The sequence below is a fragment of the Belonocnema kinseyi genome, chromosome 7 (assembly GCF_010883055.1).
Source record: "Belonocnema kinseyi isolate 2016_QV_RU_SX_M_011 chromosome 7, B_treatae_v1, whole genome shotgun sequence".
In the NCBI taxonomy this organism is placed as follows: Eukaryota; Metazoa; Arthropoda; class Insecta; order Hymenoptera; family Cynipidae; genus Belonocnema; species Belonocnema kinseyi.
The window spans coordinates 53,700,382-53,716,566 of record NC_046663.1 but is presented as its reverse complement, the minus strand read 5'-3'; the positions used below and the strand labels follow the sequence as shown (position 1 = coordinate 53,716,566).

The following is a 16,185-nucleotide window of genomic DNA, read 5'->3' as shown; positions in this document are numbered from 1 at the left end:
ATTATTTTGTCAACAGCTCCCTCACAATCCTCAGAAAATCAACGCAACTCCGATAGTTCAGATCATTTTCACACCAGTGGAAGAATAACACCACCAGCTACAAATCTACCAAGGTTTAAAAAATATGCAGTGACAGATTTTCATTTCCTGAAGGTAAATCTGAATTCCAATTTTATGAATATAGTATTATTTGTAGTATACACATAAACCTCAAGATAATGAGAAAAATTACAATTAGAGAAGATTTATGAAGTCCAAGAATTAAATTGATCTTTAACTTACGAATAAGTTTGAAATAAGAATTCTCAAGAGGTGTTTTTTTTCTTGTCTTAATTCATCACATTATTCTGAAAATCATACAAAAAAGCTGCAATCGCAGAATTATTTCTAGGTCACATACCAATTAGTAATGCGTCTAATTTGAAAAATCAGCTTACTTCTACACTTAAAAATAGTTCATAAGAAGTATAATTTTGTATCTACAAAAAGCAGAAATAAATCTGAACTCATGTCTAATAAATTTACATTTTCAGGTTCTTGGCAAAGGCAGTTTTGGAAAAGTCTTGCTAGCAGAACTCCGAGGAACGGATTGTGTCTACGCTGTAAAATGTTTGAAGAAGGACGTCGTTCTAGAAGATGACGACGTCGAATGTACTTTAATCGAGAGAAAAGTACTAACCCTAGCCACGAGGCATCCATATCTTTGCCACCTATTTTGCACCTTCCAAACGGAGTCTCATCTTTTTTTTGTCATGGAATATCTCAACGGTGGCGACCTAATGTTTCACATACAAAAATCTGGCAGATTTTCTGAACCTCGGGCACGTTTCTACGCCGCAGAAATCTGGTCAGGACTCAACTTTTTACACAAAAAGGGAATTGTTTATCGGGACCTGAAACTTGATAATGTATTACTTGATTTCGAAGGACACATCAGAATCGCTGATTTTGGAATGTGCAAACTACAAATTTTTCTCGACAGAACTGCTGATACTTTTTGTGGAACTCCAGACTACATGGCTCCTGAGGTAACCAAATTTTATTTTACAAATAAAAAATTGTCATTTCGAAATAGCGTGTTTACCTTGAAATAAAACACTATTTTCTAATTTAAAAAATGTAACTCTGCAGATAATCAAAGGTCTCAAATACAATCAAGCAGTTGACTGGTGGTCATTCGGAATCCTTCTTTACGAAATGCTTACTGGACAATCTCCCTTTTCTGGCTGTGATGAAGAAGAACTATTCTGGAGTATATGCAACGAAAGACCTTTTATTCCACGATATCTAAGTCAAGAATCAACCAGCATGTTGATTTGTTTATTAGAAAAGGATTCGGGGAAAAGATTACCTGCCCACGAAATTGCTGTTCATCCTTTCTTTCAGGTAATGCCTCTCGTTTTTCCAAGACGGTTCTAAGGACAAGAATCGAAATTGAATAATTTTTTTTTAATTCCAGAGTATACCCTGGGACAAATTGGAACGAAGACAACTAGAAGCGCCTTTCAAACCAGCTGTGGAACACACCCTGGACACTAGATACTTTGACACAGCCTTCACAGCAGAACGACCGCGACTCACAGCAGTTCCAGAACAAATCCTGACCTCGATGGATCAGAATGTGTTTCGAGGATTTTCCTACACAAATCCAAACGCTACAGACTGAATATGAACCCATGGCAGAAAATGTTCTTCCCTAGGTGCATACGAAATTTTTGACACATCGAAATTCGATTATAAATATTGTCAATTGTCGAGACTCGAAGTGAAATTCGAAATCGAGAAATGACCATGGCATTTGAAGAGTATTTAACATTCACATAGCTGTGATCATGAATTTGTCGAGAAAAAAAACGCGAATTATTTTCTTAAGAAAGAGTCTCGCAAGATCTGTCCCATGAGAAAAGGATATTTCTTTTTCTTAAAGACTCTCCGCTTCTGAAGAACTTACGAAATCACATTAGTAGAGTCGTTTGTTGTCATGAACTTGAAATTTTAAAAGTTAATATTGCGGAGAGGTCTCGCTCAATATTGTACCCTTTCATCGAAGAAAAAAAGACTCGCCGAAAGAATTTCTGGTACCGGTTGCGATGATTTTCATTTTGAGGGAATGAATTCAATTGCAACTTTTATACCAGATTGTTTTTTTATGTTTCTCTTCTGTCCACCCCCTCGCTTAATCACGTGATCGATAGTTCACGTTTTTCACGTGTATGTGATTTTTGGATGAATGAGTTAGAAGAGAGCGATAATTTGTCTCTATTGTTAAGTTTATTGCTGCAATAATTTTTGCTGAAAAATTGTACAGAATTTTGTATTCAAGTGAATTGAATATAGTGAGCGAGTCGTCGCTCGTAAAAGTATCATCACTCGTCGTAATTTGACTGCGAAAGTGTGGCACAATTGCTCCTTCATATCCCAACTCCTCGTAAGAAACTGGTTCAGTTTATTAATACCACAAATGCCTTATCATTCTGAAACTAAGACAGATCAAATGGTGTCTGCAAATGATTTTTGATGAAATGAGGAAGTCTTGAAAAATTAAATGAATCACAGTTTTGAAGATGGTACTTCAAAGTTAATGTGAACCATTTCTCATTCCAGAGGAAGCTTCTCATAAATTGTTAAACCAAATAGATTTACTAGTGAATTTCCGGCTTGGAGTGCCTGTTCTAATTACGACACTGCTATCGCCTTCATCCTTCCTCTTTTCTTTTTATCTTATTTTTGTTGTTTTTCTTTTTTCTCTCTCTCTCTCTCTCTTCTTCGTTTATCAACCTCTGTTTCATCTCTTCCCTTTTCCCTTTCTCTCCTTAACCTCTTCCTATCTTTCCTTTCCACTTGGCTCCGCGCTGACTACTCTAACTTTAGATTTCGTCAAGGAATTGGCGAACCACGTTTCCACGTCCGAACGCCAAGAGAAAAGCGTTAAAATATGTCGTTGGATTTTGAGCGATTCGATTTTCAGCTGCTCTCAGAGACTCGGAAAAATTAGAGGACAAACACTCTGATGTCAGAAGCAGAAAATTCAATTTCAGACACTTTCAGATACTTATTATCTCAGCGTCTGGATATGAGATACTTTGATGATACTTTTTAATTTGAAATTTTTGTTGTGTTATTTTATTAGCATATGCTTTTATGAAACTATCCTTTTTTAAATGTTTCAATTTAAAAGCAATTTTTAAACACTCAATTTGAAATTATTTTGATTGAAAGCTATATAATTTTAGACTTTATAATTTGTAATTGTTTAATTTCCAGCACATGAATTAAAGAGAGTTATTAGAGGAAGATTGGTGATCTCACTCTAATGCACTTATACAATATTCTTTCATTGACTAATTGACCTATTAATTGAATTTAAGCCCCTTGAGAGTGAAGAGTGTAATAAAAGAGCACTCGACTCACTTCATATCGATCCTAATTAAGGATTAGGGTCCATCAATTATCTTTAATTATTTATATTGACAGAATAATCTGCACACCTGCATGATTGGGAATTTAAGGAAAAAATAGGGGAGTCTAGGGAAACTTGGACTCAAAATAAAATGTCGAAATCTTGAATCTATTTTGAGCGGACGCGCTTACGAGGCGTCCGTGCGTCAAGAGTCTGCATATAATTTTGACTTTTTCTACCGGTGGGATGAGCAGCGATGAACGAAGAAGCAAAAACAAGGGGAAGATAGAGAGTCTGATATTAGGGAAGGATATAAATAAAAATCAAAAGCGATACCGACATTATACTAATTGACGAACTTGTGCATCCAGAAAAAAAATGCAGGCACGCATTTGAAATTATTCTACCAATTCAGAAGCTAGAATCCGGAAATCATAATGATGAAATGCGCTAATTTATCAAAAAATTAAGCTGTACATTTTTTCTCTGGAACCCAGCACTGAGAATTCTTAAAGATTTTGGAAATTCTGTAGATTTAAACAGTTCGACAAAAATTAAAATTACATTTTAGGCAAGAAAGAATGTAATTTCTTAATTTAATAATCAATTCTATTTGTATTTAATCGAATGATAATGTTACAAATATTTTTCAAACAAATATCACTTTTTAAACAACTAAAAACGATTGAGAATGAGAATAAAATCTTGTAAACTCAAATAGTTTCACTCTGGACACCTTTCAATTTCAACCTTCTCAAGTGATTGAAAATGTTAAGTAACCAAAAATCGCAAAAAATGTTATATATTTGAAAGCAGCCATTTTTTTATTTAAATATATTTCTGAAATATCCGCAATTAAATTTTTAAGTGGAAACGGAACATGTGGAAAAGATTTCCTGAAAGCGACTCGGAGAAGTTTAATATCTTGCCAAAAACGACTTTACCACTACAAGCAGTAAACTCAACTTCATCACTTTTAATCGTTAAGCTTTATAATACTAAAAATTATTCCATTTGTATTAAATAAAGCTTGCAATTTTATTTTTTTAATTTTTATCTCATTTTTTTAAGTATCTTAATATTATAATTTAAATCAACATTAAAAATAATTTTTTATTTGCACATAACATATACTCAAAACTTGAAAAAATTGTCTATCATATCCGTAATACAGGGTGCGGTAAACATTTCGGTTTCACAATCAGGACAGAGGTGATTTTTTCGCTATAATTTAAAGTTTCGTCTGAAATTGGCTAATTTTTTCACGAAACAATCTTTTTATAAGAAATTTGATAATTTTCAATAATTTCAACTGTTTATTATATATTTATCAGTTTAATTTAACACTTCTTTTTGAAAGTTCTCATTTCGACCTTACTTTAATTAATATTTTGAATATAAATTTGAAACTACACGATTCAATGCTCTTAAAACAAAATAAAAAATATTTCAAATTTGAACGCCTAAAATATAAAAAAAATTTTAAATATTTAATTTTTATAGATTCTGCGTCAACATATTTTAGCTCTGATATTTATTTTAATCTTAAATAGTTTGATTTAAAGTCCGTCAAATAAGAATTTCTACATTTTTTATCAGACAGATTTAAAAATAAAATTTGAGACTGCTCAACACTCCTATCCAAAATTGAAATTCTATTAGCTAAATTTTGATCATCCTTGAATATTTCATTTTTTAATTATTTAATCTTGTACGGTTCAATTGAAGTGTTTACTTTTTATTACTTCCTTTTAAAATTACTGTATATTTCTGTATTATAGCAGCTGTTTCAATTTTAGATGCTATAAAACTTTTCAGCAACACATTTCTTTAGAGTATTTTTTTCTTAATGAACTGTAATAGTTTTCAGCACTTGAAATTTATTGCACATATATATTATTATACATTGTATTAAGTATATATTGTTTTTTTATTTTGTACTTTATAGATAACTCTGGAAGTTAAAATATTGAACTTTTACTGCAAATGGTAACATATTTTAGTTTTTAATAATTATGATAATTTTATGAGTGTAAAATGAATAAACGTTGTATTTTTGATTATCCTATATTTAAACAGAAAAAAAGTAAGTTTTTCGAAAACAGAGCATAAGAGAAAACGCAGGGGAATAGGGAAAAGTCCATGATCCCTGAGGGATCATTCAAAAACTAGGTTACCAATTTTGAAATATTTTTTACGCTCTGTCCCTCCTCGTTGACAAACGTAGTTTTTCCTCATCTGCTTTTTCTAATTTCTAATGAGTTGTTCTATAGTAAGTGGAACTTCCAACCGCAAAGAAAACTTTACAGAAATAGGAGTTGAATTTTCGACAAAATAATTAAATAAAAAAATAGTTCAATTTTTAACCATGTATAGTTTGGTTTTAAACAAAAAAATAGACTCTCAACGAAAAATTTAATATTTCAGAATTCACATATGGTTGCATACATTTACAATCCAAAAGGATGCATTTTAAACAAAACAGTTAAATTTTCCCTTAAAAAAGGTGACTCAATAAATTATTTGAATTTTAAACCCAAACAGATGAATTTTCACCAAGAATGTAATATTCTTAAACAAGAGAGGTGTATTTTCAACCAAATAGTTGAATTTTCAACTAAAAAATAGAATTTTTCAGCCAAAAGTGGAAAAGTTACAATTTCAATTGAAAAAAGTTATTTAAAAAAAAACTAATTTTGAACAAAATTATTAAATCCTCAAACAAAATTCTGATTTTTCAAAAAAAAGAAAATTAATTTTCTGCTCAAAAAGACTAATTTTTAACCAAATACATGAATTTCACAACAAAAAAAGTTAGATTTTCCTCCCGATACTATGAATTTTCAACAAAAAAGTTAATTCTCTACCAAGTAGTTAATTTTTGGAATAAATAGTTTAATTTCTAACCAAATATTTGGCTTTTTACCAAAACAGTTGAATTTTATATCAAATAGTTGCATTTTCAACAAAATAAATATAATTTATTAACCAAAAATGTAATCGATACATTTTCAGTTAGAAAAATTAATTTTCAACGACAAAAGATACATTTTCTACCTGTTTAATTCCACCAAAAAAGACGGATTTGTATTTTAAAAAAACACTTAATTTAATGTAAAAAAGTCGAATTTTTTACTAAATAGTTGAATATACAGTCAAAAAGATAAATATTCAGAAAAGAATATTAATTTTTAGCCTAAATAGACGACTTTTCAACAAATAATAGATGAATTTACTACAAAACAGTTGAATATTTTGACCGACAAAAAATTTAATTTTCTAAGGAGTAGTTAATTTTTCAAATAAAAAGTTTAGTGTTCCACCAAAGAGTGGTGTTCTACCAAAGAGTGGTGTTCTAGCAAAATAGTTGAATTTTCACCAAAAAAGATGAATTTTCAACTAAATAGTTGCATTTTTCACAAATACAAAAACAGGTATATACAAATATATACGTTTTTAAACAGAAAATACTATTTTCTTCAAAACAATTGAATTTTTAACTCAAAAATAAATATTTTTAACAAAAAAGTTAATTTTCTACTATATACTTTAATTTTCTACAAAATTGTTAATTTTTCAACCCAAAAAGAAATAGAAATAGAAAGGATCAATTTTCAATTAAAAACATAAGGTTTCTATCAAAAATAGAAAAGTTATATTTTCAGTAAAAAAAACTGGTTACATTTTTCACTCCAAACATGAATTTTAAACTAAACATGTAAAATTTAAATTTTTAGTTGAAAAATTTTAATTTTCAAGCATAAAAGTAACTAATTTTCAACGAAATAGTTAATTTTGCTACAAAAGAGATAAATCTTGAACCAAAAAAATTAATTGTTAACAAATTAGTTCAACTTTCAACCAAATTGTTGAATATTTGACCAAAAAGATGAGTTAAAAAAATTGCATTTTCAATATAATATTTAAATTTTTATTCAAGCAGTGGAATTTTGAACTGAAAGAAAAACTCAAACGATAAATAGAGGACATCTTATGCAAAAGTTGTACACTTTATTAAAAATTTATTATCAAGAAACGTATTAAACATCGAAGTTTGTAACGTTACTTCAACTGAACTTCTCCCCGCCCAGCTGTAATCAACCGTACTTCCCCCCCCCCCCATCCTTATTGGAAACGTAGTTTTCAACTACCCCTGAATAAAAAATTGAATAAAATTAATTATCACTAATATAAATATTTATTTTCCTACCAAACTATCGTATCCTTCAGCAGTCTGTATAAGTGCTCGTTGCGAGAAAACCTAATAAACTAATGAAAGATAAGGAGGGTCATTAAATAGGAGAATTCTCAACCGAGGAAGTTCGGTCAATGGACCATAAATCCGCACAACTCGATCTTGGGTTTTCAACGCTCGTATGCTTAGCCTCTGGATCAGAGGTTTAATGAGAAGTACAGTCTGATTTGACGTTAAAGCGACTGCGGGGCGCCCGCAGGGCCGCACGCGACATCCACGAGCCAGGACTTATGCGAGGGTGTCCTGGCTAAAAATAGACAGCCGCGTCTGCCCCAAGATGCGGCCCTAAGACGCGAGTTATTTTCGAGCCCCATCGCGAGTCTCTCTCTACAATCTCCTCCTCAGTTCTGAGGAGTTTCGCTCAGCAAATGCGCGCTTGCTGGCACGTCTAAGTAATCCTCTGGGTTAAACAAAGGTCCACCAGGTACCTCGGTAAACAAAAAACAAAAAAGCGAACAACTAACGCAAAAACCAAAGTTTGATCATCTAGAATTGACTCCATCTCAATTCATCTAAATCAGATTTTAACTACCGGTTTTTACCGCATTTGTGTTTTACCGGATATTTTTTTTAATACAATAAATCATTTCAGTGAACTCGTGAATGAGTGCAAGTTTGTGAATATATGTGTATATACATTTGATAATGATGTGAACGTGCCGCGTATGTTGGGCCAAAAATATTCTCCCTTCTCGTGATAATTATACCTTGTAATATGCTAGAGTGGCTGGACTATGAGACTCTGGAAAATTACAATGGAGCCTTTTTTTAACTGAAGATATTATTCTTGCAGTCAAGACCAGTGTTAAGGTTCAATTTGTTGTGGGTGCAGAATCTCTGTTTGGGATATTTTCATCAAAAAATGGACTAGTCTTGGCAATAAGACCAACCCTTGGATTTCAACAGGTGTATTTATCAACAATGGACTATTATAAACTTTAAAAATACCAAACCTGTGATTTCCGATGGCAAAGATGTTCAGCTCGTTGCGCCTGGCGACGATGCGTTCGCATAAGAATCGGGCGAGACCGGGTAGTGTCGCAACTTCTGCGAGTTCGGATTCAACCCGAACGGAGGATATTTCTAGTCAGCAGTACTACCCTTCGGTTTTTCTTGCTCTGGAGGAAGTGGAAAATAATGGACCATCCCCGACTAGCATGTCGTCAAAAGTGGCGCAGGTGAGGATCGAGAGAGAAGGTGGTAGTCTGGGTGTCACTCTGAGAGGTGGAGTTGCGAGGGCTTTGGTGGTGACGAGTGTCAAATCTGATGGACCTGCAGCTAGAGAAGGTAGGGTTCGACCTGGTGACAGGTTATTGGCTGTTGATGACACAGAATTGAGAGGACTCAGCCTAGCTGATGCACAACGAGCGCTTAGGAGAAGTTCTGATGCTCCAGTTGCATCCCTTACTATTGAGTACGATGTTGCTAATATGGATGAAGCTCGAGCTGCAACTTCTGGACCCCTTCTGGTGCAACTAGAACGGGGGCCTTCTGGTAATTTTATAATTTTATAGAGAAAAAGTTCATCACGTGTTTTTTGTTGAACGCCAATGGAACAATATTTACACAGGTTGAGGATTGTTCTTCTTGTAATTATTGAAAAATTCTTTGAAATGTTTAATCTAATACAATATAAAAAATTATTTGTAGGAGAGTAAACAATATCTTGGAAAAGTTTAAAAAATTCTTCTTTAAAACGATTTGTGTCGTAACCTAGAAAGTATAAGTATCTGAAAATAACGTAAATATTACAGGAAGAAATAATAAGCAGACGTGAATATGCAAATATTTTGAAATCAGAACAAAACTTTTGAAGTTCCGTTGGAATTTACAACTACATTGATATATTAATGTTAACCTGACTTTTCCCTTGTATTTTTATTTCTTCAACAAATTTCAAAAGCAGTTAAAATTTTTTTAATATTGCATTTAACTTTCAGGGGAACTGGGTCTAACAGTAATAGAAACACAAAGTGGTGTCTACATCGAAAGTCTTCGTCCAGCAAGTACAGCAGATCGCTGTGGTGCCCTTCAACCAGGAGATCGACTCTTAGCAGTTGACGATACTCCAATCCAGGACGCCATCAGTGCAGCAAAACTTCTGAGAAACACTTCAGAAAATTGTCGAATCGCGATGCTTCAAATCTTGCCAAGGCCTCCAAGTACTTCCACGAGGACAATTAAAAGAAGAGCTCAACCTCAAGCTCAGAAGAACACGAATCAAACTCTCTACACTAAAGAAAGTTTGACCATCGTCCTCAGACCAGATCACCGAGGTCTTGGTCTCGCTCTAAAACTTTCAGAGGATCGTTTTAATTACATTGTTGACCTACTCGAACCCGGTGGACCAGCAGAGAGAAGTGGAGTTCTTCTTCCAGGGGATAAAGTCATCGCCATAAATCGAAGAATTCTGAGGGAACTTCCACCAAGTGAAATTGCTATTATGCTCGAATCTTCCCAGGTTAATTATGTTTCAATTCCTTCACTTGATTTCATCATGAATACTTTTCCAGGGTATCGATTCCGTACACTAAATTCTAATCTAAAAACCTTCTTTGATAAAATATTAAATAAAAAAAAATAAAATAAAACACTAACAAAATCCATCCAAATGAAGGTTTGGGTCTCAATTTTCCAGGTTGAATTGGTGACCGAGTACAGAGTTGGTGGACCAGTAGTTCCCAGTTCTGGAGTATTCACAGTAAGGGTGGCTAGACCTTCTGGATGTCAACCAGATTTGGGACTCACAGTAAACGAAGACTTGGTAATCGCAGAAGTTCGGAGAGGATCATTAGCTTATAGAACTGGAAGCTTATCTCCTGGGGATCGTCTTCTGGCAATCGATGGTCAAAAGTTGGACCCAGGTGACCTCAGAGAAGCAGCACAATTGCTACACCGACCTGGAAATTCTGTCGTTGGTCTCACCGTTAGAAAACCAGACCTTGCATCAGACACAAGGTGTTGTCTTTTTGATAAATAAAAAACTTCTTCTGAAAATATAAACTTGCTTCAATATCCATGATCAGAAACTAACTTAATGAACATGATTTCAGGGAATCAAGCATAGCCGGTGATTCAATACAACAATACCCAAATGGAGTTTTGCGATCGGCAAGAGAAAGTTTACCCAGTGTCGATAGCGCAGTGGATTCCTGGGGAGAAATTGGAGAAGTCTGCGGACCAGAAATCCTGAGACTTTGGGACACAGCTTCCATTGACAGTGGACAACTAGAGTTGCCCATGCCGCCCTATCAAAGGTAAATTTTCGTCAAAAATACAGATAAATATCCCAGATAACAAAATGCGCGCACAGTGCAAGCGCTACCGCTCGCACGCGTGCGGCATATTCTGTACGCATGCGTTCACCGCACCACGCAGGTGGGTGATCATATGCGACGCATACCGCTCGCAAGACGTAAAATTTAAAATTATTTCCAAAACATTAATCATATAAAAAATTAAAAAATACATAATGTATTTAAGAACATTATATTCAAAAGTTGAAAAAAAATATTTTACATATAGATGATAGATAGAAAAATAACTATTTAAATTATATTTAAATCACAAAGAACGAGAATCTAGCAGGATTGTGTACAACAATAAATCAGTTTATAGAGTGAAATACTCGCTTTTTCCAATTGAAAATGTAACTTTTGAAACATTATTTTTAAATGTTTTATTTGTAAAAATTGGATTCTTAAAATAATCTGTCAACATCAGCAAATTGAAAACATGCTTATAACATTTCATTTTATATTGCATGAATGAGTTTAGAGGAATTTAAGGTAAACGACAACTCGCTGAAAACCATAAAAACTCAAGGTGAATTTTTAAAAAACAAATTGAATTCAGGAAATTTGAAAAGAGCTTAGAATAATTCAAGAGAATTAAAAAAAATTGACGAAATATCTGAGACTTTAAGATAAGTTTAGAAGACTTTATGATCAATTAAGTTTAGAAGAATTCTAGTGAATTAAAAAAATCAAAAAGAATTCAAAAGAAATCAACCAAGTTCAGACTAAATTAATAAGAATTCAGAGTAATTTTAATTTAATAAAAATTCAGAGTGAATTTCGAGAAATATTTTCAAATCTCATTTAATCTTTGAAACCCTACTAATTTCTAAACAAAACAGTGACTAATGACTACAAACCAACTCAAAAGAATTTAGATGAATCGGAAATTCTTTTAAATCCAAAAAATTCCATTGATTTCAGTAAAATTTTGATAAATTTAAAGGTAAATAAGAAGAATCCGATGAAATTCATAATAAATGAAGTTGAATTGAAAACGCAATCGAGCAAATTGAAAATAATTTAAAAATTCATTGAATTTAGTAAGTTCAAAATGACTTTAAAAAAATTAAAGAGAATTCAAAAGAATTTGATGAAATATCTAAGACTTTAATGTTAAAAATTCAACATAAATTAATAAGAATTCACGGCGAATTCCAAATTAATTGCAAACAATATTTGAAAATCTTTTTAAATCATTGAAGCCGTATAAAATCCTGCACTTTTTCTGAATAAATTCTTTATAATTCACTAAAATGTTAAAATCCCTTAAAGTTATGAAAACTCTTGGAAATCCCTTGAAATTGTTTAAATTTTTCAAAAATTCCTTCGAACCTTTTAAAATACTCTAAAATATTGAAAATTCTTTGAAACATTAAAAATTAGATGTAATTTTCTTAAATTACATAAAATATTTCAAATCGTTTAAAATCTTTTGAAATCCTTTTACATTTTTTCAGTTCTTGAAAATGCCAAGGTTTTTGAAAAAATAATTCAAATCCTTTGATCTTTTTATCAAATGATCCTCAGGTTCAATTAAATCAATAATGTTGAAAGTCCCAAAAATTCCCTGAAATTCTATGAGATCTGATGATATTTCCTGAATTCCTGGAAAATTTAATAAATTTTCTTGAGAGCTTTAAAAGCTCCTTACAATAATTGAAATCCTCGGAAACCTTATCAATCCTGTGAAATCTTTTTAAATGTTTAACAACCTTATAGGTCTTGCAAAATCACTACATACTTTCAAATTAATAAAACTAATTTTTAAAAATCCTTGTGATCTTTCATAATTTCCTAAAATATTTAAAATCCTTTGGAATCTCTTAAAACTTTTAAAAGCTCTTAAAACTCCTTGTAATTTGAAAAATTACTCTAAAATCTTAAAAATCCCTTCAGATTATTGAAACCTATTAAAAATTTCTCGGAGTCTTCACAAATACCCTAAAATATTTCAAAATAATTCAAGATATTTCAGAAATAGGCATAGACTATATATATTGAATAGTAATATCATAACTCCTGAGTTATTTATTGAAAGAAAAGTGACTAAAGGAGACTTTATCTTGAAAAAGTATCTAAATAGTGATTTGATAAAAAAAAGTAAAGAATAGTTTAACCCACACTTCTGTGGAGTAACACGCTGACCACACTTGGGTCCAAAGGACCCTGGCGACAAAAATCGCCCGATGTACCACTTTAAAAAAAATAGCAGTTCAGTGGATTTTTCAAAAAGTATATTTATTATGAGGAATGAATGACGGCAAAAAAGGAAAAAATAAATCAGGCGTTTTCGGTAAAATACTCTATTGTATTACTTGTTATAAAAAATAATTTTAGAAAATATTGATGAATTCTTGAAATTAAACATAGTAGGCATGAAATTAAGACAAAATAAAGTGATCTTCCTTTTACTGTTTGTTACTGCAATCATTACACATGGAGACGATGAGTTCTTGGCAAACAGCACGGCGACAAGAAGCACCCAGTCTTTGTTTTTCGATCTTTTGTTGCACTGCAAATAGTACGCTATATGTCTTTAAACATATTTTGACATTCACAATTTACTTTCTAGACTTTATTGTTTAATCTAAAGTCAATATACGGTACAATAAAAATTGACTCCAAAAATCACTTTCGAACGTAGTGACCACACTTGGGTCCAAAGGACCCAACTTAATTTTTAAAAAACTGCTAAAAATAAACTTATAGTCCCAGTGTCATACTAAACGTCCTAAAGCGTAGTTAAACTCTTCAACTATCGACGAATTTTGCAATAGACCTGCTTCCTTTGCATTAACCTACCGGTGGGCGCGTGGCAAGTCCAGTATTAATATTTCAAATATATCGTGAAGTTGAACTATTTGATGTTTTTTATCTAAATAATCACTTCCCTATACAATAAACCCCATCTTTTGTTAGAAATATTGGAATTTTTTATCAGCCGCACAGAGTGCGGTACGCGCCCGCTCACGTGAGTCTCAAAGGCGCGCCCGCCGCGCCGGTAGGTTAAGGTACCTAAAATTTCATTACAAAAGACCTCTTGGGTCCCTAAGACCCATGTGTGGTCACTAAGGGTTAATTTCCATCATTGGCTGCAAATAGGATACCATAGGGACCAAATCTTGAAAATAGGGTAATTTAGGGATCTAAACTGAATATATGGTCTAATAAGGGATATAGGGACTGTTCTGTGAAGCCTGCACTAATTATTTCTGCAATATTAATCTTTTACATTATAAAACTAAAATTGAATAAATTAAATTAAAAAGTGGACTTATCAATAACTTTGCATATATTGAAAAAATTAACTATTATCAAGAAATATTTACCAGGTGTATTATTAATAATAATATAATAATATTTCTAATATTATACATTAAGAAACTAAATTATTAATAGGACCTTTTTTAATTTGTTTACCTTTATTTGATTTAAAAATATAAAAAATTATATGTGTGCGTGTGTTCATTATATACTTTCGTCAGATTTTATTTTTAATTAACTTTTTTTTCATTTGGGTATCTATGTATCGAATGGACAGCTATGCTTGATTTCCTGAAACTACGTTTATTAAGTTAGTTTCTAATTATCGATAGTGAAGCGAATTTATATTTTCAGAAGAGATTTATTATTTATAAAAAAGCGGCAACACCTTGTGTCCAATATTATAATATGTCAATAATATTTACCCAGATGTATCATTAATATGTGAAATTAAATAAGTGTTTTTTTTTAAATTGTAAAAGTAACTTTGATTCATTTAATATGTTTAATTAATTCTAGAACTAAAATAGATGTTTATGCCCAAACTTTATCACAAAAGAAATTCTAAACCAAAAATAGATGCTTATCACCAAACGCGACGCATATGCATCACATCCTACACGCATCGCGTGCCTCGCATGCCGCGCGGGTAACGTGCGTCGCACGATTGTTATCTGGGATTATAATCTATTATACTTATCTGAAAAAAAAACAGTTCCAGTCCTCAAGAACGCAGCAGTTCTGAAACAAGAAATCAGCAAGTTGTCCACGTTTGTCTGCACAAAGATCCGGTTTACGAAGACTTTGGATTTTCAGTTTCGGACGGATTGTACGAACGGGGAGTGTACATAAATCGACTAAGGCCAGGTGGACCCTGTGACGGAATCTTAAGGCCCTACGACCGAATTCTGAGAGTCAACGATTCCAGCACCGAAGACTGCGACTGTTGCCTCGCAGTTCCTCTTATCGCAGCAGCTGGTTCTCGTCTGGATCTTACAGTTGCGAGGCCTTTATCATCAGAAAATGCAACGAAGACTCTATAAATTTTATCTTGCAGGCTTAAGACTGTATTATTTATTGAAAGCATACTTGGCGCAATCGATACGAGGCTTCTGTTATATTTTTGTACGCATGCGTTTATTTATAAAAATAAATATACATTGCTCTTATCTAACTTCTAGAACACTTTCTCCCGCATACGTCCCACGCACACACCATTGAATGCCCTAAATTACATGATTTTTAATCTGTACAAACAGCCATTCGGTTTCATCAGAAAAAAACGCGTTGTTGCACGAAAAAATAGACGTACTGAAAAGAAAAATTCTCAGAAATTATAAAATATTTATGGTAAAGATGCAGGGTGTCAAGCAAATCCTAGAAAAAAAAATCGAGGTCTTTTCTAGGTTTTCCATTTCAAGAAAGAAAGTTTTTCCAAGTCTCCTTTTTTTTACATCAAATAATCAAATAACCGTTTTTTGTACATTTAAAAGATGGGCAATGTAATTTTTTTATTGGCCAATTATTTCTAAGGAAAGCAGAATCATAAATGAATAAATAAATTTCTAATTTTTTGCGAACATAAGTCGTCTTTGTGCAATCTTTGGGAATATTTTTAAATCTTTGTAAAGTCTTGAAAATCCTTAAATTATATGTCAAATATTGGAAATATTTTTAAAAAATGGTAAAATCTTTGAAATCCTTGAATTCTTTGAAAGCCTTGTGAAATTTTTCTGTAATTTTTTTTGGTCAAAATTGTTGTGTTCGTTTGAAATCATTGAAAACTTCTAAAATTTCTTGAAACCTTTTGTATTTATTTGAAATCACTAGAATATTTAAAAGTTTTGTTAGATATTTTGATATTTTCTAAAAAAAAATATGAACTCGTTTATAACGTTGGAAATGTTTAGTATTTGGGCGTACTGTACCCTTTTCCAAATCTTTAAACTTCTTGAAATCTTTTCAAA

At 32.2% G+C, this 16,185-nt stretch overlaps 2 protein-coding genes across 3 annotated transcripts in view; both read left to right on the top strand.

Moving 5' to 3' along the window:
- Positions 1–2,363, top strand: part of LOC117177022 (probable serine/threonine-protein kinase dyrk2) — a 49,122-nt gene extending 46,759 nt beyond the window's left edge. For both annotated transcript variants that reach the window (XM_033367479.1, XM_033367478.1), the window contains 4 exons: positions 17–153; positions 534–1,028; positions 1,132–1,386; positions 1,460–2,363. In XM_033367479.1, the coding sequence (XP_033223370.1) occupies positions 17–153; positions 534–1,028; positions 1,132–1,386; positions 1,460–1,666 (1,094 nt within the window). In that variant the 3' untranslated portion in view covers positions 1,667–2,363. The remainder of the gene's footprint in view (positions 1–16; positions 154–533; positions 1,029–1,131; positions 1,387–1,459) is intronic.
- A 5,656-nt stretch (positions 2,364–8,019) lies between these two features.
- LOC117177330 (glutamate receptor-interacting protein 2-like) lies at positions 8,020–15,379 on the top strand. The gene is made up of 5 exons (XM_033367953.1): positions 8,020–9,149; positions 9,596–10,116; positions 10,294–10,613; positions 10,709–10,912; positions 14,934–15,379. The coding sequence occupies exons 1-5, from the start codon at positions 8,621–8,623 to the stop codon at positions 15,259–15,261; spliced, it is 1,902 nt and encodes a 633-aa protein (XP_033223844.1). The 5' UTR covers positions 8,020–8,620; the 3' UTR covers positions 15,262–15,379.
- Positions 15,380–16,185: the final 806 nt, after the last annotated feature.